At 53.0% G+C, this 19,288-nt stretch overlaps 2 protein-coding genes across 7 annotated transcripts; both read right to left on the bottom strand.

The window, feature by feature from the left end:
* Window positions 1-1,511: 1,511 nt before the first annotated feature.
* On the bottom strand, window positions 1,512-4,160 carry ELOF1 (elongation factor 1). 2 transcript variants are annotated; one of them, XM_010978281.3, is made up of 4 exons: window positions 4,085-4,160; window positions 2,645-2,778; window positions 2,409-2,479; window positions 1,512-2,146 (listed from the first exon to the last, which is right to left on the bottom strand). In XM_010978281.3, exons 2-4 carry the CDS (start codon window positions 2,758-2,760, stop codon window positions 2,103-2,105), a joined length of 231 nt encoding a protein of 76 aa, XP_010976583.1. In that variant the 5' UTR covers window positions 2,761-2,778; window positions 4,085-4,160; the 3' UTR covers window positions 1,512-2,102. The 2 variants fall into 2 exon arrangements, with proteins under 2 accessions (XP_010976583.1, XP_010976582.1); XM_010978280.3 differs by having other exon boundaries at window positions 1,512-2,141.
* Window positions 4,161-9,910: 5,750 nt separating this feature from the next.
* Window positions 9,911-13,574, bottom strand: ACP5 (acid phosphatase 5, tartrate resistant). 5 transcript variants are annotated; one of them, XM_031437181.2, is made up of 7 exons: window positions 13,326-13,574; window positions 13,141-13,234; window positions 12,181-12,266; window positions 11,662-11,958; window positions 11,337-11,464; window positions 10,858-11,203; window positions 9,911-10,502 (listed from the first exon to the last, which is right to left on the bottom strand). In XM_031437181.2, the coding sequence occupies exons 4-7, from the start codon at window positions 11,956-11,958 to the stop codon at window positions 10,224-10,226; spliced, it is 1,050 nt and encodes a 349-aa protein (XP_031293041.1). In that variant the 5' UTR covers window positions 12,181-12,266; window positions 13,141-13,234; window positions 13,326-13,574; the 3' UTR covers window positions 9,911-10,223. The 5 variants fall into 5 exon arrangements, with proteins under 5 accessions (XP_031293041.1, XP_031293044.1, XP_031293042.1 ...); XM_031437184.2 differs by lacking the exon at window positions 13,141-13,234; XM_031437182.2 differs by lacking the exon at window positions 13,326-13,574 and having other exon boundaries at window positions 13,141-13,289.
* Between the last annotated feature and the right edge of the window lie 5,714 nt (window positions 13,575-19,288).

Genomic DNA, 19,288 nt, shown 5'->3' with positions numbered 1-19,288 from the left:
GTGACCCTACCTGGGGCCTTGGAGGGAGGAGGTGGGAGTTCCAGGGAGGGTCATGTCAGGGCAGAGTGGGACTTTGGGGACACATAGCAGACCCAGTGGCTGGACCTGGTGGACAGGGCTTTAGGCTAGCTCAGCACCTTCTTTGGCTGTTCGAATCCCTCACTGCCCTAGTGGGTCCGAGTCTGCTCGAATCATGCCAGGAATCATGAATAGGCTCCCTGGGAAGGTTCCATCATCCTTCCCACTGTACCAACGAGGAATCCAAAGCCCAGGTGACTTGCTGCCAGGGCTCATGAGGCCAGACAGAGGAGGACTTGGACCTGGCCCAGGCTGCCAGAGCGTCAGGACACCCACACCACAAGGCCATCTGAGGGGGTCATGGGGGTACCCAGGTGCTCACCACCAGCCATGTTCAGATGGGTTTTTTCCAACACCGCCACAGTTAACTCAGTTCTAACACTATCTGCCTGGACAGAACACCATATCCCACAGGATAAAGGTTACGTCCAAGACTGCCCCTCCCCACTCCAGCCGCCAATCACAAGTCCAGGTTGTTACCTGTGCTTCGGACCAACCAGCTGTAGATGGGTGGTTCCCATGACCCCCTCCTCAGATTTGGTTAATTTACTAGAGTAGCTCACAGAAGCTGGAGAAACATTTTACTTATTAGATTACTGGCTTATTACAAAAGGACCTAACTCAGCCAGGTGGAATGTGTGTGGGGCGAGGTGAGGTGGAGGGCTGTGGCCCACCCCTGCCCTCTCCAAGTGTCCCAGGGTCTCTGTGTGTTTAAGGTCAAAGCTCATCAGATTTTGTTTTCAGCTTAATTCACCCTCCCCCTTCCCAGGGTTGGTGGGTGCCTCTGAGATTTTAGTAATCCCTTTCCAGTGACCAGCCCCACCCTAAATCATTAGCATAATCTCAGGAGTGATCAGAGGGGCTCTTTATGAATGACAAAAGATACTCCAGGTTGCTCAGGAAATTCCAAGGTTTTAGGAGCTTTGTGCCAGGAACTCAGGGAGAGGGAATGTGCACAAAGGCCAATATTACACCACGAGCGTGCCTCAGGCCCCACCTCCAGCCTTCCAAGACTCCTCACCACCCTAGGAAAAAGGCCCCTTTCACTACCCCAGACTCCTCCAGTCCTCCCCACAGCCCTCAGGAAGCCAAGAGCTGTTCCCTCAGCCTGGACCCTGGGCTCATGAGGAATTGAGACCCCCAGGCTGTGAAGCCAGGCCTCCTGGGTTCAAGAACAGTCTTGGGTACAGGGTGGCCCTTGAGCCTTACCCCCTACAGGCTGACCACCCCACCCCCACACCATTAGACCCGTTTCCCTGGTTTCACCCCCAATGCCTGCAGAGCGGACCAAACATTGGACAGTTGGAAGGACTGACCAAACTCCACTTCTACCGGCACGCTAGGCCACCTCTGAATGCCTGAGCCCCCCACCCCCCTTACCTCACTGAGCCCCTGGGGCTGACCCAGAGCCTAGGAAATCAGAGAGCCAAGAGTTTTGCATCGGCTGCTTTATTTAAGGGCTTGTGACTGACAGCTGTCTCCAACCCAGCCCCTCCCTCCTCTACAACAGCAACCAAACATGAAATCAGGCCACCCTGCTAGGGGGCCCCTGGGACTGTGGCTGGAACCGCAGGCCCAAGGCCTTGGAGGGCAGGGAAGGAGGGTGGGCAGTCCAGTTCACACGGACAAGTGCTGGTGACATGGGTGAGGAGGCTGGAGAGTCCTGAGGCAGCCTCAGCTGGGCCTGCCCTTGCCTGGGATGTCCTGACCAGGGCCCCAGAGGAGCCAGGGGCCAGAAGAGGGAGCAAGTCAAAGGCTTTGAGAGCTGAGAGAGGCAGTTCAGGCCCTTGGGGCCCAGCAACCCTTCAACTCCACCCCGTGCCCGCGAGGACACCCCCACAGCCACACCTGCAGCCATACACAATCACACTCACACCCACACCCATTCCACACACACAAAGGGCTGCAAAGGCCCTGGACCCACACCCCAACCCTGGAATGTCTCTGGATTGGTACCCAGCAGGCGGGGCTGCCAAGGGGGGTGGGTCTTCTGCGTTGCTACTGATTGGCTGCCTCACAGGCATCTATCCAATCGCTGTATACATCCACTGGTTCTGATAGATCTGAGCCGCTTAGGTCAAGGGCAACTGGTAGCACTGGGCCCCTTTCTTATACATACTCTGTTGCTCACACAAGTGTTTGTCAGCCCCTTGCCCTGCACCCTGTCACCCCACATAAGTCAGCAGGTGGTCCTGATTCCTCTCTGTGGCCACAGGCCTGCATCAGGGCACCTAGGAGGGCTGGGTGTCCTTGAGCAGCCCACTCTGGGCAGGGCAGCCCTGACCGCCCCACCCTCACCCCCTGGAAAAAGCCTGGTTTCCCAAGGATACAAGTGATGGGCGTCTGGAATTCCTCTAGGCACACGGTACAGGAGATGACACCAGTGTTGCGGGCCCGATCCCTGGAGTGGGAGGAGACAGAAGGACTAGTGAATGAGAAGGCCTGTGTCTGTGGGTGATGACCCCCACCCCCCAATCAGGAAGGCTGGAGGAGATGGAGGATGGTGGGAGTGGGGAAGCCGCCTCCCGACTGAGGAAGGAGAGGGGAGGCCCCTGTCCCCACTCACATTTTCACATCACAAGACTTCTCGTGGTTGCAGAAGGGGCAGGTGAACTGGGTCTCTAGGGTGCCTGTCATCTTCTTCTTGGGGGGTGGCTTCCGTTTTGACTTTCTACGCCCCATGTCTGCAGGAGGGCAAACCTGTGGAAGGAAGGCGGCCGAATTCAGTGACTCATGGGACCCATGCAGCCCTCTAGATTGACTCTCTAGGAATCAGGCTGGCAAGCAAGCCTGGCTGGCCTGTGGTGAAGGGAGGACTGGCACAGGGCCCTGAGGATCCCAGGGGCGTTCCCTCCCATTCTCTCCACACAGATGCCCCCGCCATGCTGTCCACCCCAAGGGGCAGTCCCCACTCCTAGGGGCACTGGACACCCTAGTTCCTCCTCCCACCCTTCTCACAAGGCTCTCAGGGCCCTGCACTCTCCCACCCCCTCCTCAATGGCAGCTCCTCAGTCTTTGCTGCTGCTGTGATCCCACCCCCATCCCCACATCACAAGAGGCCACAAACCCAATCTTTGGGTCCCTCACTGCTCCATCTCCATTCATCTCCACAGAGAGCTCACCCAGTGTCAGGGCTTCACAAGCCTCCTCTACACTTTCGTCACCTCTGAACCGCAGACTCCCCTGACTACCTGCCTCAGCCACACTTCTTCCGATGCTAACAAGCGTTTAAACGTAACCTGTCCAGAACCAAGCTCCAAACACCCCAACCTGCTCTCCCGCAGTCTTCCTCAGCCCAGCAGAGATCAAGTTCCAAAAACCTTGGACTCACACTCGATTCCTCTGGCCCTCTCCCACGCCCCTTACCCCACCCCAATCCTACTGTTCGACCTCTAAAATACATCCAGCATCTGACCACTTCTCCACTAGAATGTCAGTGCTGCGGGCTGGGGTGCGAGCATGATTTGCCCACTGCTGAATCTCCAGCACGCACAGTGCCTGGTATGCACTAAGTGCTCAGTAACTATCTGTTGAATACACAAACAAGTCTCCGGGATCAGAAGGTACAGATGAGCCCCAGAACCTCTCATTTTTTCCAGTGACTACAGCACCCACAACTACATTCCAGAAAAGGGGTCTGGCCTGCACATAAAGCTCCGGGGACTTCGGGATGCACTTTTGTGGAGATCTAAGTCCAAGTGCGCCAAGGGGGGCTGGAAGAGGGCTCAGCCACCGACCCTGCCGTGACTCAAGAGGCGGCGGGTGAGCCGGTCGCTCCAGACTTACCGAGGCTTCGGCGTCGCCTCTCGCTGGCCGCCCGTAGGAGCCAGGCCTCCGAGCAGCCGCGCTTAGCGGGCTGGGACCTCCCGGAGGCAAGCTCCCCGACGGGCCGCCCCCCAAGCCCTGGTCCCTCGGCGCCTCCCCCAGGACCCCGTGAGCACCCGTCCTGGAGTCGTAGAGCGATCGACCCCTCTCAGCCCCAACGCTTGCCCTCGCGAACCCTTACCTGCACTCGCCGATCCTCGTAGCGACTGCCTCGCTCACCCGGGAGACAGTGACTTCCGATTCTTGGCGGAGGCGGAAATCCCTCCCCTCTCCTTCCGTCTCGCCAACCGGCAGCCGGGACCGCCCAGCGAGTAGGCCCCGCCCCCTCCAGCATCTTCTCTGCGTGCATGCGTACTCGCTTCCCATGCGCTTCCGGCGAGCTCCGGTGGTGGCTTTCCTGCCTTTTGGGAGCGGTGGACCGGGACTTAGCAGCACTGGAAAGGCAGCCTCGCCCTTGGCCGCAGCATATTCGCTTCTCTTCTGTCTCTGTTCAAATCCCAGCCCCTGGCAGCTCACCTGGGTCACCCCGACGGGGAACACACATATCTCAGTGCTGAGGAATTGCAAATACAAGTGTGGCGGAATCCGAGTGAGGGGGAAGCTTCTAAGACGCTCTTCTCAAATTTTAACAAGAACCTGCAGATATTATTACAATTCAGGTTCTGGTTTATTAGGACAGGAGTGGGGCCTGGAAGTCTGCCTTTCTGACTGGCTCCCCAGTGACGTCCATGCTTTGGTCCCTGGACCACACTTTGAGGGCCCGAAGTTATCATACACGGAGATTGAAAAAAAAAAAAAAAAAGCACAACCTCAAAGTTGAGAATTATATTTTATTAGGCAGACTTTCTGAGGACTAAAGGCTGGGAGGCAGCCTCTCAGAATAGCTCTGAGTGCTCCGAAGAGGTAAGAGAGAAGCCAGGATATACAGATTTTGCAACAGAGACCAGATAGTCAGAATATCAAAAGATTACTGTTAGTTAAAGAACCCCTCCCCCAAAAGAAAACCAGACATCTCAAGTTAAGGAATTTCGCATATTTCTATGGAGGGGAGGTGCAAGGGTCTGGGGTCACTGAAATCATTCCTTTGATAAGCACCTTAGCTCTCTAGGGCCAGTATCCTGTTCTTTGTCCCATCCTAAGTCCCCTCTGGGTGCACCATTGGGGGTGGCTGCCGTGGCTGAGGGCAGCCCGTTTGTCTCCATCCTGAGTTGTCTCAGTGCTCACTGCCAGGTGCCGGCTGTAGTGGCTTGATGGCTGCAACATCCTTTGTTTAGATGGTGGGCAACATTTTTCATTCACACGAGGTTGGATAGGCAGGTAGGGGCTGGGTGAGGGCTCCAACAAGGCTCTGCAATTCCCACGAAGTAGTGAAGAGGCCTTAAACATAAAAGATCAGTTGCTACATTGTTCAGTGCAACAGAGGAATGCATTTGGATCTCAGAGCAGATTATGGTGGAGGGGGTTGCCAAACCAGTCTGAGAAGTTAGGGAAGGCTCCTCTGGGAGCCTGATGCTCAGGATGAAGTCCAAAGCCTGAGTAGGAATTACACAGACAGAAGTAGCACCTATAGAATTTATGAGGGAGTGAAGGAGAGAGGAGAGGCAGGGGTGACTCTTAAAGTCTGGAGACCCTGGGTGCTGCCTCTTACTCAGATGAGGAAATCTTAAGGGAGGTGATTTGGAGGAGCGGTCAAGGGTTGTGTTTGGCTGTGATAGGTTTGAGACAAGCATATGGAACAATTGGAATTGGAGTCAGGATATCAGAAGGATCTGGAGTGATTTTGAGCATCATTTTATATGGAGGGTAACCAGAGGAGTTCACATGGTTTTGGGGGTGAGGGGCAAAACAGCAAAAGAAGGGGGCTAAGAAGGGGACCAAGGGCTCCCCAACCTTAGAGGTGAGGAGGAAGAGGAGCTAGCAGGAGAGTGGGCCCACCCAGTGAGGTAGGAAGAGAAAGAAGTGAGTTGTCCTCTCCTAGAAGCCTCCAGAAGATGTTTCAAGATGGCCAGAGTGATCAGCTGTGTCACCTGTTGCTGAGTTTGAGTCAGATGAGAAAAGAGAATTGACTTGTTGACTTTGGCAAGTGTTTGGTCCCTGGTGATCTTGATAAGAGCTGTTTCATTAGAGTGTTTAGGAAAACGACTTATAATGAGATTATTTGCTATGAATCTGTCTCCAACAAGTCCTGTAGAGGGCAGTGTTAGTCTTGAAACTGCCAAGTGTAACCTTTGGAAGTGCCTCTGGAGGACCCTCTCTCCCGTGCTTGTACAAACCTGGATACACTCAGGATGGGAGCATACTATACATGTTACTTTGTAACTTGCTGTTTCCACTTAGCAGTTAACACACATACAGGGAACTGTTGTGTGACTCTGCCACAGTGTATATGGACAATTTTATATTCACTCATGATTGCCAGTTTTGCTGTTTTTTTCTTTCTTTTCTTTCCCTTTTCCTCTTCTCTCTCTCTCTCCCTCCTTCCCTTTCTTCCTCCTTTCCTTGACATCTTTATTGTGATATCATTGTTAGACAGTAAACTGCGTTTTTTGCTATTTACATACACCCGTGAAATCATCACCACAATCAAGATAGTGAATGTTTCCATCCCCTCCCCAAGAAGTTTCTTATATCTCTTTGTAGTCAGTTCCTACCCAACCCCCAGCCCTTGACAGCAGCTGATCTGTTTTCAGTTTCTAATGATTTGCAGTTTTTGAGGAAGTCACATAAACAATCACGATATGGAGGCTTTTGAGTTCGGCTTCTTCTATTCAGTTTAGTACGTCTGAGGCACATCCATGTCGTATTTATCAGCAGTTGTTCCTTTTCATCACTGAGTTGTACTCGGTTGTATAGTTGGATCACAATTAATCTTTTCGCCCATTGATGGACATTTGGGTTGTTTCCAGTTTGGGCCAATTATGAATAAAACTCCTATGAACTATCTCATTCAGATCTTTGTGTTCGTTTTCATCTTTTGTATTTTATTTTTATGCTGAAATATGTGATTCCCCTGGAATTCATTTTTTTGGAAGGGGTAATTAGGTTTATTTATTTAATTCTTTTTATAACAGAGGTACTGGGGATTGAACCCAGGACCTCATGCACACTAAGCACGCCCTTTACCACTTGAGCTATGCCCTCCCCCTCAGAATTCTTTTTTGTATACCGTCTGAAGTAAGGTTCAGACTGCCTTGTTCTAGGTAAATCCGCGAGGCAGATAACATCTGTCCGTGACGCTGCAGTGCCACCTTAACCTACATCACGTGCGCATGTGTTCTTGAGTTTGTTTCTGGACTCCTTCTGGATGTTTTCCCTGAGCCAGTGTCATGCTGTTTTGATGACAGTGCGTTTTGCTCTTTGGTAAAGCAGGTTTCTGACCTCGCTATTCATGATTCTTGGCCTCCCAGGCTGTTGAGGGGGTGGGTGTGGCCTGACACTCCAGCGACAACCTGCTGGCGGGATGAGGGTGCCCTGGCCGGCCCAGCACCTGGGCTGAGTGGAGGGGGGAGATGATATTATCCATGATGATTGAGTCAGATGCAGTTGCCCGGGAAAAGTAAGAACAGACGAGACTCTGTGACTAGTCTTAAGGAATTCTGCCATCTTACTCCCTGTACTTTACAAGGCATTTCTAACAACGGCCGTGTGCTGGTGGACGTCCCTGAGCTGGATGGAAGCCCTCTCTGGGGGCCTGTGTGTCCACCCTGCCTTATTCCTTTTGGTGCTCCTGGGTTGGCACAGGACTTGGTCCTTTGTGCTTGGTAAAAGTGCTTGGTCATTGCAGAGGAGGGGCCCAGTCCCCTCCCTGCCACTTGCTCCTGTGTTAGCTTGGATGTGTCACTTCTCCTTTCCACTCTCTGGGCCCTGTGAACAGGAATGTTGGGCTAATTCCACGCTTGGCAAACAGGGACACTGGGCTGACCTCTGATTCAGCCCCCTGCCTACCTGGAGCCTCTGAGTCAGTGGGAAGTGGCAGGGCGACTGCGAGCTGCCTTGACTATCGTGGTTACAAGTGATTGAGGGTCTGCCACCTCCTAGGCATGCCTTTGGGCACCTGGCTTGATCTGTAGAGCTTCTGTGATGTCCTCTGAGAAGCCAGGATGATGCTGGCCTTTTCTTGATAGGTCAGGTTTAGAAGTGATGGTTTTTTTCTCTGTTTTTATTTTGTTTTTTTGGCATAGAGCTTGGCTGGTAGTGATGTCAGCTGGAAGGAACTCAAGGTAACTTTTGGTAAGTTAACTTTGTTTAATTTTAACAGTAACACATGTACCTTGTAAAGAGTTTAGCTGTATTGATGGCTACAAAGTAGCAAAGGAAAGGGGCCACTTCCACCAAGTTCCTCTCCCTAGAGAGGTGAGGCAAGGGACGCTATGATACACCTTCAGCCTTTGCAACTATTCTCTTATGAACTATTTGGCAATGACGGGTGCTTGATTCAGGAGAGAGCTCTCCAGCCCCGCCTCCCTGCTCCCCTCCCCTCCCACCCCACCATTGCCCAGAGCTCAGTAACCTCACGTATTTTGTCCAGGTTGCTGTTTCCTGTCGTTCAGCTGGGCTGGCAGGGGGAGCCAAACAGCTGGGGCCCTGGCCGGTAGCAGTCAAAGTGGCTGTTGAGGGTGGGGCCAAGGGGGCGGTCCCTGCCGCCTGGCTGGCTCAGGCTGTTTGTGGTGGTGTTAGTCAACCCAGAAGCCCAGGGGGGAACTGGGTTTCTCTGCAGCTTTCAGCTCAGGGTGAGCAGTCTGTAGCATTCCTCAGCAGAAGCAGGCCCTGAAATAATCCTACTTCTGGAAGTTTTCCCACGTACAAACTTGCACAGATGTACAAAAGCATGGGTCCAGGGGTGTCCGCTGCAGCTCTGTTGGTAAGAGGATAAGAGGGGAAAAGATTTTGGCAGGTCCCAGAGGGGAGCTGGTGACATAAGACAGAAACTCCGGGGCTGTCAAACAGCAGTCCAGGTCTGGGGACCGTATCTTGTTTATCTTCCAAACATATCTGCTCAGGCAGGAAGCAAGTGTGTGGGGTCGCATCTAGCAGCATTGTCTGAGGATAGCAAAGGTATTGGAAGCAATCCAGGTGACCCTCGGGAGGTGGCTGGTTAGGTAGACAGGGGGGACAGGCACACAGTGGGGCCTCTGTAGCTGCAGGAAGAAGCGCCCCCGAGGGCAGATGGGCAGATGTCCAGGTACCACAGGCAGAAACAGCAAATTGCAAAAGAGAACATTTGGGCGGGTGAGGAACGTGCTTGTATCTTGATTGTGGTGGTGGGTCACAACTTACTGAGCTGCACACTTAAAATATATCAACTGTACCTTGATAAAGATGGTATGGAAAAAAGAAAAGCAAAAGGCAGATCAGTAGGAAAGCAGAGGAAAAAAGTTCACGTTTGCTTTCATCTGCAAGAGAAATCCTGGAGGGAAACATGAAGCGTTTATAAAAAGCTGTCTCCTCTCTGGAGAGGAGAGGTGGACCGGGTCGGGCTGAGAGATCATACTTTTCTACAAAGTTTAGATTTTCGAACCATGTAAATATCCCCGATTCCATATCGAAATGAACAAAAATGAATGTTCTGATATGAACCATCAAGGGGTGGTTAAGTAGAACGCGTGCGGAACTGTTTATATTTCAGGATGCTTTGTTGAAAAAAGGCAGGTGTTTTTATTATGAAAGGAAAGAACTTGATGATTGTTGCCCCCAGGGAAGCAGGCAGGCGTGGCGGAGGAAGGCTGGCTTCCTGTTGCACCCTTCTTTCTTTCTTTCTTTTTTTTAATGGAGATACTGGGGATTGAACCCGGGACTTTGGGCATGCTGAGCATGCGTTCTACCACTGAGCTATTCCCCACCCCTCTGTTTGGTCTTTACTTAAAATCACATCCATGTATGAGGCCAGTCGGTTATGGATGGGGCTGAGAGACGGCGGTGCAGACCAGCAAGCTGGGGACCCGTGACCCGTAAACCCAGGTGTTGCATCTCACCAGTGAGGTGGGCAAAGGGACACTCATGACACACATTCAGCCTTTGCAACTATTTTTTTTTATTGACTATTCGGCAGTGACAGAAGGATGCCTGATCTGGGAGACAGCTTTCCCTCCCTGCCCCCCATTGCCTGGAACTCAGGCTGGGCGAACCGGGCCATGGGGCCTGGCACTCTGGCGGGTACAAGCGTCCACACTTCTTTCACATATGCAGGCATCCTTGTCACAAGGGCCACGTGGCACCACCGTGCCTCACCTGTCCTTCTCCTTCTTGCTCTGCCGTAGCACCACATGCCCCTGAGAAAGCCTGCCCACTGGTGGGGATCCCAGCAGGGAGGCACTTCGAACTCAGGCCACAGCGTGGCGCCCCCGTTGGTTCTGGTGCTGAGATCTGGCTCGCCTTGGCAACTTGGTCTTGAAGAGAGACTTGCCCGAGGCTTCGATGTATGTGATGCTCATCTCCTTGGGGCTGATCTCCACGTAGGCGAAGCCACCCAGCGAGTTCTCAGCCCCGTAGTGGAAGCGCAGGTAGCCATTGGGGACCTTGCGCAGGTGTTTTTTTGAGGGGTCCATGAAGTTCCCAGCCCCGCTCAGCACAAAGCCTATGCCATTCTCATCCTGAAGGTACTGTGGGCAGAGAACTCAGGGTCAGTGGAGCCCCCAGCCCCTCAGTGAGGTTGCCCGTGGGTTTGGTGCACAGCTGTCTGGAGCCCAGGGTCAGGTCTGTCCCTGCCCGCAGAGTCACCGTAAACAAGAAACATAAATAATCCCCCTGGGGCCAGTTTCCCCTCCTGTGGGAGTGTAGCCTGCTGCACAGGTAGAGAACTGAGGAGGCAACTGGCAACCAGGAGCAAGAGAATTTGGGGCTGTTTTCTGGGTAGAGCATAGAGTTTGAGGGAGGAGGACCCCTTTGTCCCATGTGGCACATTGGCCAGGCTGGGGGCCCCTTACCAGGCCCCCACCCCACCCTCTGGCCTCTCACCTGCAGGTTGTGGTCATGGCCACACAGGTAGGCGGTGACCTTGTGCGTGGTCAGAAGTGGCAGCAATTGCTTGACCAGGCAGTGGGTGGGCCCATGCTCAGCGATGGACCACACTGGGTAGTGGCCAGCCACCAGCACGTAGTCCTCCTTGGCCGCTGCCAGCTGCTTCTTGAGCCAGGCCAGCTGTGTGCGGGCCATGGCCAAGTTGCGGGGCCTCTCAGGCTGCTGGCTGGCAAAGTCATCCGAGTTGCCACACAGTGTCACCGTGTCCAGCATGAAGATGGCCACGGACACATTGGACCGTGGGATCTTGAAGCGCAGGCGGTAGTAAGGGCTGGGGAAGTTCCTGTGGATGGGACAGAGGCAGTGGGTGCCCATCTTGGGCAGAGAAGCCCCAGGCTCAGCTCTGGATGATGGGCCTCGTGGTCCACTTGGGCGAGGCTGCAGGGGAGGGGGTGGCATGGGAGAGGCAGGCTCACCAGCGCTTGGAGATCCTGGAGTAGGCTATCTGTGCTGAGACGTTCCCCAGGTGGTCGTGGTTGCCAGCCAGCACGTGCCAGGGCACGTTACGGAGGGAGGAGGCAGAGAACACGTCCTCAAAGGTCTCCTGCAGCAGACAGGGGAGGGCAGCCCCCACCCCAAGTTCAAGCAGCCCCTGGGTGCTCCCACCAAGTCAGGGGCCGGGGACCAGAGAGACACTGAGTGCCTACAAATGTCAGCATCCCTCTGCCTTCTCCGATGTGCAAAGGTGGATCACATCTTCCCCCTTCCCGCCCCGCCACCCACTACTCCAGTGTCGCACACCTGGAATCTCTTGTCATTGGCATTCTGCACGCCGGAGAAGTAGAAGTTGTCCCCCAGGGACAGGATGAAGTCTGCACCCAGGATCTGAACGGTCCTGGCAATCTCCTTGGCATTGGCCATTTCCCGGGCTGTGTAGAACGGGGCATTGGGGACCCCTCCCCAGTCACCCACGGCCACGAAGCGCAGGATGGGGGCAGGGGTGGTGCCAGTGTTGGTTCTGGCGCCGGAAGCCCCTGGGAGCACCAGGGGGAGCACCAGCGAGGCTTGCAGGATAAACAGCACCGTCTGCACGTCCATCTGGGAGGGGAGAGACAGGCATCTGGGGGACTGTGGCTGAGGCATGGGCAGCAGGCCCCCAAGAGCCCACTCACCCTGCTCTGAGAAGGGGAGACAGCTCCCCGCAGGGCTGGCCTGATGCCCTGAGGATTTCAGGGCAAGAGCTGGCCGGGAGGGTCAGCGGACAGGCAGGGTCCAGCCTGCGGGGCAGGGGAAGGGTGGCCACAGGGGCCCAGCACTCACCCTGGGGGAGGCACGAGCCAGTCAGCTGGGGGCTCAGAGAGGCAGGTGAGCTCCGGAGAACTGGCAGGTCACCCAGCCTTTATTCCCTGGGGGCGGAAATGGGTCATTAGAGAGGATGATGCAGTTTCTCCGCCAACCGTTCCAGAAGCCCTCCCCTCGGGTCATGTGAGCCTCGGAGTTCCCCAGCGCTGGACACGGGACTCGAGGTGGGGGGCCTGGCCCAGGGGCGCAGCCGCGCCTGCCCCGCGGCCTCTGGGTCTGCCGACGTGAGCGCGTCTGTGTCGTGGGCCCCGGGGAGGCTGTGTGTGCAGATATATATGAGTGCCCCAGCCAGGCACCTCCTGTGTGGCTGTGTTCTCAGAGGACGTGTCTGCCGTGTCTGAGTGTGTCTGAGCTGTTTTCTGCGTGTAGCCAAGCGTGTCTGCCTAGGTCACATGTCTGCTGTGTGCCTGGGAGCCCTGTGTCCCTGTGGCTGTGTACATGAAACCAGCAAGGCCTGTGTGGCATATCTGTGATGTTCCCCTGAGTCCTTGGGTGGAACTGTTTAGAGGGGGAAGGATGACTTGTGGGCCCCTGTTTTGTGCCTGAGTCGAGTTGCGGGTCTGTGCTGTCTCTCAGCCGAGTGGTATGTCTGGTGTGCAGTGGGTGAGGTGTGTTTGACAACATCTGACTGTGTGTACCAGGGTCACCACCCCCCAGACAGCAGGGTCTCCCTTTTCCAGGAAGTCCTGCCCACATCCTCCCCTCCGCCCCACCCCCATTCCTTCAGGAGGAACCCGGGCTGGAGGCAGCTGGTGACAGGCCCTGTGACCACAGACTTTTGACCCTCACACCCTCATCCCCAGAGGGTAGAGTGGTGAGAGCTCAGGCAGTGGGGCCCCTGCACTTGGGGCCTGTGTGATCTGCCCCTCCCCTCCCTGCCTCCCTCCTCCTGGCCCTGGTTGTCCCTTGCACACTCACGATGGCTCCCTACTGTCCCTTTCGAGAGCAGATGGCAGCCCCTCATCCACGGCTGAGGACACAGGCTGGCTGTTTGTACCTCCTGCCCCGGAGCCTTGACAAACAGGAAGTGGGTCACGAGGGCAGGCGGAGACCCCTCCTCCGGGTGGCAGCCTCCCGCGTCCATAGCCACCCAGTGGCCTCACCTGCCCTCGGCGGGGCCCAGGGTCAAGGCCAGGCGCGGTCGCCGGAGCCCGAGCTGCAGAGTGCGGGGTGCTCGCCATCTGGGCTGCCGGGTTTTAAGGAGGCAGCAGCCCGCCCGCCCTGCCCCGCGGGCCCGGGGGTGGCCCAGGTGTTCCCTTGGCCTTCTGGCCCGCCGGCGGGCTGTGCCGCGCCCCAGAATCCTGCTGGGCCACCACGCGCTGCCACCACGCCTTTGGGACTCAGGCAGCACTCTAACGCGGGTAATGCACCCAGAGCGGCCCAGGCCCGCCGATTGGGCTGCAGCTCCCCCGGGGAGGGTGGCTGGGGGCCGGATTTCCTCCCCGTTCCCCTACGCAGGCCGAGTCCCCACCTACCTGCGCACGTGGGGGCACTCACAGCCCCCATCCTCCCACCAGATCGCAGCGCTGGGTGGGGCCTCAGGCCGTCCCTCTAGTGAGGAAGTCCATCATCTTCAGCCTCGGTTTTCCGGTCTTTAAAATGGGTGTGAGGGCAGAAGAGTCCGATCTTCCTTAGAATCACAAATAATTTAAGTTGATTTTTTTTTCTTTTTCAAATGAAGTTGCAACGTCCCTCCAGGAGCTGGGGCGTAACCCTTCCTGCCTCCTTCTGAAGGCGGGTGGGACTCAAAAGAATAAGGAAGAGTAAGTGACTCTCATCCAAAGAATGAAGTGTGGGAAAGCAAAAGACAAATCTGCCCTGTGGAGATGCCTGGGGGACCCCACCTTAACCAAATGGTCCAGGTCAACATCATAGTGATGCCTCACTGGTAACATGGGGCCCTGAGGTAATGTCGTGGGGAGGGACCCTCACCTGCTGGGTTTTTTCCCAGCCACTGGTAACCACAGGCTAATGATGAGGAAAACACCAGATCCACCCCAATCAAGGGATAGTCTACAGAACACCTGACCAGAACTCTGCAAAAAAGGAGCCATGAAAAAGCCAGTTAGGGGCACGGTCTCAGACTAGAGGAGACCCAGGAAAGGTGAGGACAAAATGAACATGGGCTCCTGGGCACTTGCAGAAAAACTGGTGACATCCACATAAAGCCTGCTGTTTTGTGAGTAGTTACAATTTCAGGGGTGGGGTGGGTACAGCTCAGTGGTAGAGCACATGCTTAGCATGCACAGGGTCATAGGTTCAATCCCCAGTACCTCCATTATAATAATAATAAAAAAAGACATAATTTCACAGTGCTTACCAGTGTGTCATTGTTCTAAAGGATGCTGGCCATAAGAGAAACCAGTATATTGGAACTCTCAGCACTATTTTTTGTGATTTTTCTGCAAATCCAAACTTATTCCAAAATGAAACAAGTTTACTTTGAAAATGGGCATGATCTTAGAAACTTGAAATTTTATTCAGCATGTACTGAGCACCTACTGTATGCCCAGTTCTGGCTGACACAGCAGGGAACAGGGCCAACAGGAAACCCTGGCTCTGCTGAGGCCATGGTGCTGGTGAGATTTATATTCGAGCTATTAATTACTTTCCCTTCTTTAGGGATGGGCTGGGGCATTCTCCCTCCGTTTTTATACCTTAATATACTATTTGGATTTTTGCTTGAGAAGCGCTGTTTGTTATTTTGCCAGAAGAATAACTGCAAACTTCCTCCTAATGTATCTGTGATCTGAATATAAACATAGGAAACAAAGACCTCACTCCAGACCCAGGGCAGTGATTGTTTCCTGTGGAGACAGGGAGGGGAATGGGATTGGGGATCAGGGACAAGGAGGGGGGTCAAGATGGAGGCTTCAACTTTATTCCCTACTGTTTCTTTTCACAAAAAAAGGGGGAGAAATCTATCTGAAGCAATTAGGACCAAATGGGAACATATGCTGGGTCCAGGGGCGTTTTAGAGATTATCTTCTGCACTTCCTGTATTTTAAAACAAAATTTAATGTTTTATTTACTTATTTATTGGGAGGCGGTAATTAGGTTTATTTATTTGTTGTTATTTTTTTAATGGAGGTTCTGGAGATTGAACCCAGAACTTGCTAAGCACGCACTACCTCTGAGCTATACCCTCCCTTCCTCTGCATTTTTTTTTTTTTGAGACCACATCAAATTATACTATTTATTACCCTATTGCATTACAAGTTCTTTATAGAAAAGTTGGAAAATACTGAAAAGTGCAAGGAAAACGATTACCCTCGGCTGCCAGAAGAGTCTCTGTTCAGTAATACATATTTTTTCCCCACATTTTGTCCTCTGAAAAAGAGGCTACCGATACCATTTTCTAACTTTTTCAAGTGTTCACACTTCCCATATCTTTTACAGTAAAAAGTACTAAAGCGCACCCCTAGGATTAAAATAGATCAGCCTCTGTGCGGAGTGGGGGCTGACATTGGAGAATCCTTGGCTGGCTTTCTCGGGGGGTTCTGAGGAAACTCTTCCACCCACCCAGGGGAGCCCTGTTCTGCTGATTTTCTGTGGAGGTGGATCAGGATTTGGCTTGGAGCCTCCCTCCGCCTCCACTCCTGCTTTGCTTCCCAACACCAACGTCAATCCCACGGCTGAGTTCCTCCCTGCCCTCCCCTCCTCCCTCTGCCCCAGCTCTCACCACTCCCCTGGCCTTCTCACCCTTCCTGGAATAGGGGCTGCTCTGACCTCAGGGCCTTGGCATATGCTCCTCCACCTTCCTAGAAGGCTCTTCCTTCTCCAGATATCCCCGTGGCTCCCTCCCTGCTATATTCAAGTTCCTTCAACTTACCCCAAAAGCACCCTTCCTACCCTCACCCTGACTCCCTCTCATCCTGCTGTAACCCTTGTCACTGCCTGATGAACCAAACGTTGTTTACCTTGTTCTCAGTCTATCTCCCCACCTGGACATGGTGTGAAGAGACAAGAACTGTTGCAGTTAGTCGTGTCAGGGAAGGACGGAATGGGGGATGCCCTTTGACATGCTCTTCCCTCCAGTGTGAAAGTGCAGCCTCCCTGCACCCTCCCAGCTTCATCCATTGAGTTGATTCCCCCAGCATTTTTACTGCTTGCTTCAGTTCCAAAGATGATGATAGTTTTTGATCACCTGCCCAGGATGCAACTTTGGAGCTGTGTCAATGTCTGTACCTCTCTCACGTCAGGGCCACAGTGTGCAAGTCACATGAAGGACAATGCATTCCCACCCCAGGGCCTTTGCACTTGCAGTTCCTCCATGGGCCCACTCTCCTGTCCCCCACCACCTTCTTGTCATTGAGTGCTTGGCTTCAGTGCCACTTGCTCAGACCATCCTGACACCCTGACTCAATTAGCACATACTCCCCATCACCCAGTCCCCAGTCTCTACTGTTGTTAAGTATCTCCCCCCGCCCCCACCCTGCATCAGGAGTTCCCATGAGAGCAGGTCTGGGTGGACAAGCAATGTACACTCCATGGGGCAAAAGGGGGTATGGGCTGAGCTTTACTTCTGACAAGCACGGGTCAGTGAAGGGAGGTGTGCACCAGATTGGGCCCTGGGGTGAGGGGAGCCTGAGGTGGGAGGCTGGCAGACGGTATCAGGAGGTGGGAAATCAGGGGCTAAAGGGGCCACAGGGACAGGTGCTTGGAGCTACGGAGTGTGGACTTGATCAGGTGGGTGACAGGTTTGGAGGATGGGGTCCAAGCTGTGTTTTCACAAGGTCAGTCTGGAAAGAGCAAGTCACAAACAGATCTCTTCAGCATCTGTCTCTATTTATATCTGTTTTTCTATATATCTATCCATTTACCTACATCTGCCGTCTGTTTATCTGTATCCATATCTATCCATCCATATCTATCCAGCACATTATATCTTTTTTATTGAGGTTTAGTTGATTTACAATGCTGTGTTAATTTCTGGTGTACAGCATAATGACTCAGTCATACATATATATACATATTCCTTTTCATTATAAGTTATTACAGGATATTGACTATAGTTCCCTGTGCGAAACAGTAGGATCTTATTGTTTATCTATTTTTATTTTTAATTAATTAATTATTTTTTGCTAACAGAGATACTGGGGATTGAACCCAGGACCTTGTGCTTGCTAAGCATGTGCTCTACCACTTGAGCTATACCCTCCCCTCCTCATCCTACTTTCTTGATTTCTTTATCAAATTCTGATGGAAGCACAGATGATTGTTGATGGAGGGTGAGCCTACAGTGAGGGGGACCCCTCGGCGGCTGGTATGGTCGAGTCAGCCCTGCAGGAGGGCTCTTCAAGGATGTTTGAGCGATGGGGCTCCGCGACCATCTGCCCGAGTTCTGATTCAGCTCCTCCATTGTTATTTAGCTGTGTGACTATGGGCTAGGGCCTTTACTTCTCTGTGCCTTATTGCTTCGTCTTTAACACAGGTGATGTGACAGTTGTTCAGCACAGAGGGTCGTGTGCATCCGAAGTCCTGCCACAGCTGGAACACGCAGGAGAGGACCTTGCACTTGGCCAGCACGTGCTGTAAGTCAGCCGCCGCTGTTTGTAATCATATCACCATTGTGTGTATTATTATTATAGACTACAGCTGTGGCAGTTTGGATACACTGAACAAGTTTAAGAGGCAGACGTGAGAGGTTGGGGGACCAACTCACCCCAGTTTGCCCGAGACTTCCCTGATTTCAGCATACAAAGCCCCAAGTCCCAGGAAACCTCTCAGTCTGGGGTAAACTGGGAGGACATTTGGTCATCCTGAGGTAAATCTTGAGACTCAGTGGTGAGGGGGAGGCATCTCTGGCAACTCCTAGCTTTCAGGCCCGGTGAATGAGAACCCAGCCCCGAGGAAGAGATTCAGGGAGCGGAACCATTTATGGGGAAGTGGACAAACTCAAGGGTGGGTGCACTGTGTTTGAGGGGCCTCTTGCCTGTCTGAATGGGAGAAGATAGGTTTTCCTGTGGGGAGTTCAGGACAGAGGTCCCAGCATTTTATTCTGAAATACTTCAAACCCACAGCAAAGTTGAAAGAATTGTACAGTGAACACCCACATACTTGCTCCTAGAGTGCTGCCATTAACATTGACTATATTTGCTTTAATATCTATCCATCCATCCACTCACCCATCTTACTTTTTGCCCACTGCAGTATGTCACAGACCTCTGCACACTTCCCTGCCAGGGCTTCAGTGCTCATACCATTAACTAGAGTTCATCATTTGTTTACAGTTCTTTTCTTTTATGTGAAATTTACATACAATGATGTGTACAAATCTTAGGCACACACTGGGTGAGTTCTGATAAACCCCAGCCACAGCCACGAAAGAAATAACTTACTCATCCCCTGTAAGATTCAAAACAAAAAATAAAAGTAATCAGAGGCAGCTCAGGTTCTGCTGCTTGCAAAGCTCTGTGACCTAGAGCACGTATCTTAACCTTTCTGGGCCTCGGCTGCTCATCTCTAAAGTGGAAACAGTAAGGGTACATGTGAGATCTGATTGTGGTGGTTGTGGGTACGGAACAAGTTAATCCGTGTAGAAGTACCAAGGAGTGCCTAGCACCTAAGAAGTGCCATAAAAACACTCACTTTTAACATTACCCAGTTGGAACAGTGAAAGGCGGAAGAAGAAATAAAGGGGGTGTGTCTATTGCTGAGAAATGTCGAAGACGGCCAACAGAGGAGCATCAGCACGGGATCTACACCAGGTGGGAGGCAGGTGGAAGGAGGGGCAGGCTGTGAGCTCTAGCCTGATCCATCAGCAGACGAGTGCTTCCATTCACCTGTAGGTGATTAGAGGGCGAGGCGTGTGCATATTCAGAACCCAGCAGGTGCCCGGAGGAAGAAAGCTAAGCCTCCATGCCCTGCAAAGGCACTTATTTTAATCACATACACATGCTTTAGTATTTTAACTGAACATAATTTGAAAAACACTGACAAGATTCTGACACCTGCTACAACATGGCTGAACCTTGAGGACATTATGCTCAGTGAAATAAGCCAGTCACCAAAGGCCCGTATGATTCTGCGTAGATTGGTCCCTAGTGTGCTCAAATTCATAGCG

Source organism: Camelus dromedarius, chromosome 27 (assembly GCF_036321535.1).
Source record: "Camelus dromedarius isolate mCamDro1 chromosome 27, mCamDro1.pat, whole genome shotgun sequence".
Taxonomy (NCBI): Eukaryota; Metazoa; Chordata; class Mammalia; order Artiodactyla; family Camelidae; genus Camelus; species Camelus dromedarius.
Note: the sequence above shows the minus strand (reverse complement) of the source record. Positions and strands in the feature narration are given on the sequence as shown.

Bases quoted from the DNA above. Each gene is read 5' to 3' on its own strand.
- ELOF1 (XM_010978280.3), bottom strand. From the start codon at position 2,760: ATGGGGCGTAGAAAGTCAAAACGGAAGCCACCCCCCAAGAAGAAGATG. The intron at 2,480-2,644 runs GTGAGTGGGGAC...CTCCCACTCCAG, and splicing joins AAGTCTTGTGATGTGAAAAT to GGATCGGGCCCGCAACACTG. The intron at 2,142-2,408 runs GTATCCTTGGGA...TAAGCGGCTCAG, and splicing joins ATTCCAGACGCCCATCACTT to ATCTATCAGAACCAGTGGAT.
- ACP5 (XM_031437181.2), bottom strand. From the start codon at position 11,958: ATGGACGTGCAGACGGTGCTGTTTATCCTGCAAGCCTCGCTGGTGCTC. The intron at 11,465-11,661 runs GTGTGCGACACT...TGTCTGCTGCAG, and splicing joins CCAATGACAAGAGATTCCAG to GAGACCTTTGAGGACGTGTT. The intron at 11,204-11,336 runs GTGAGCCTGCCT...TCCCATCCACAG, and splicing joins TCCAGGATCTCCAAGCGCTG to GAACTTCCCCAGCCCTTACT.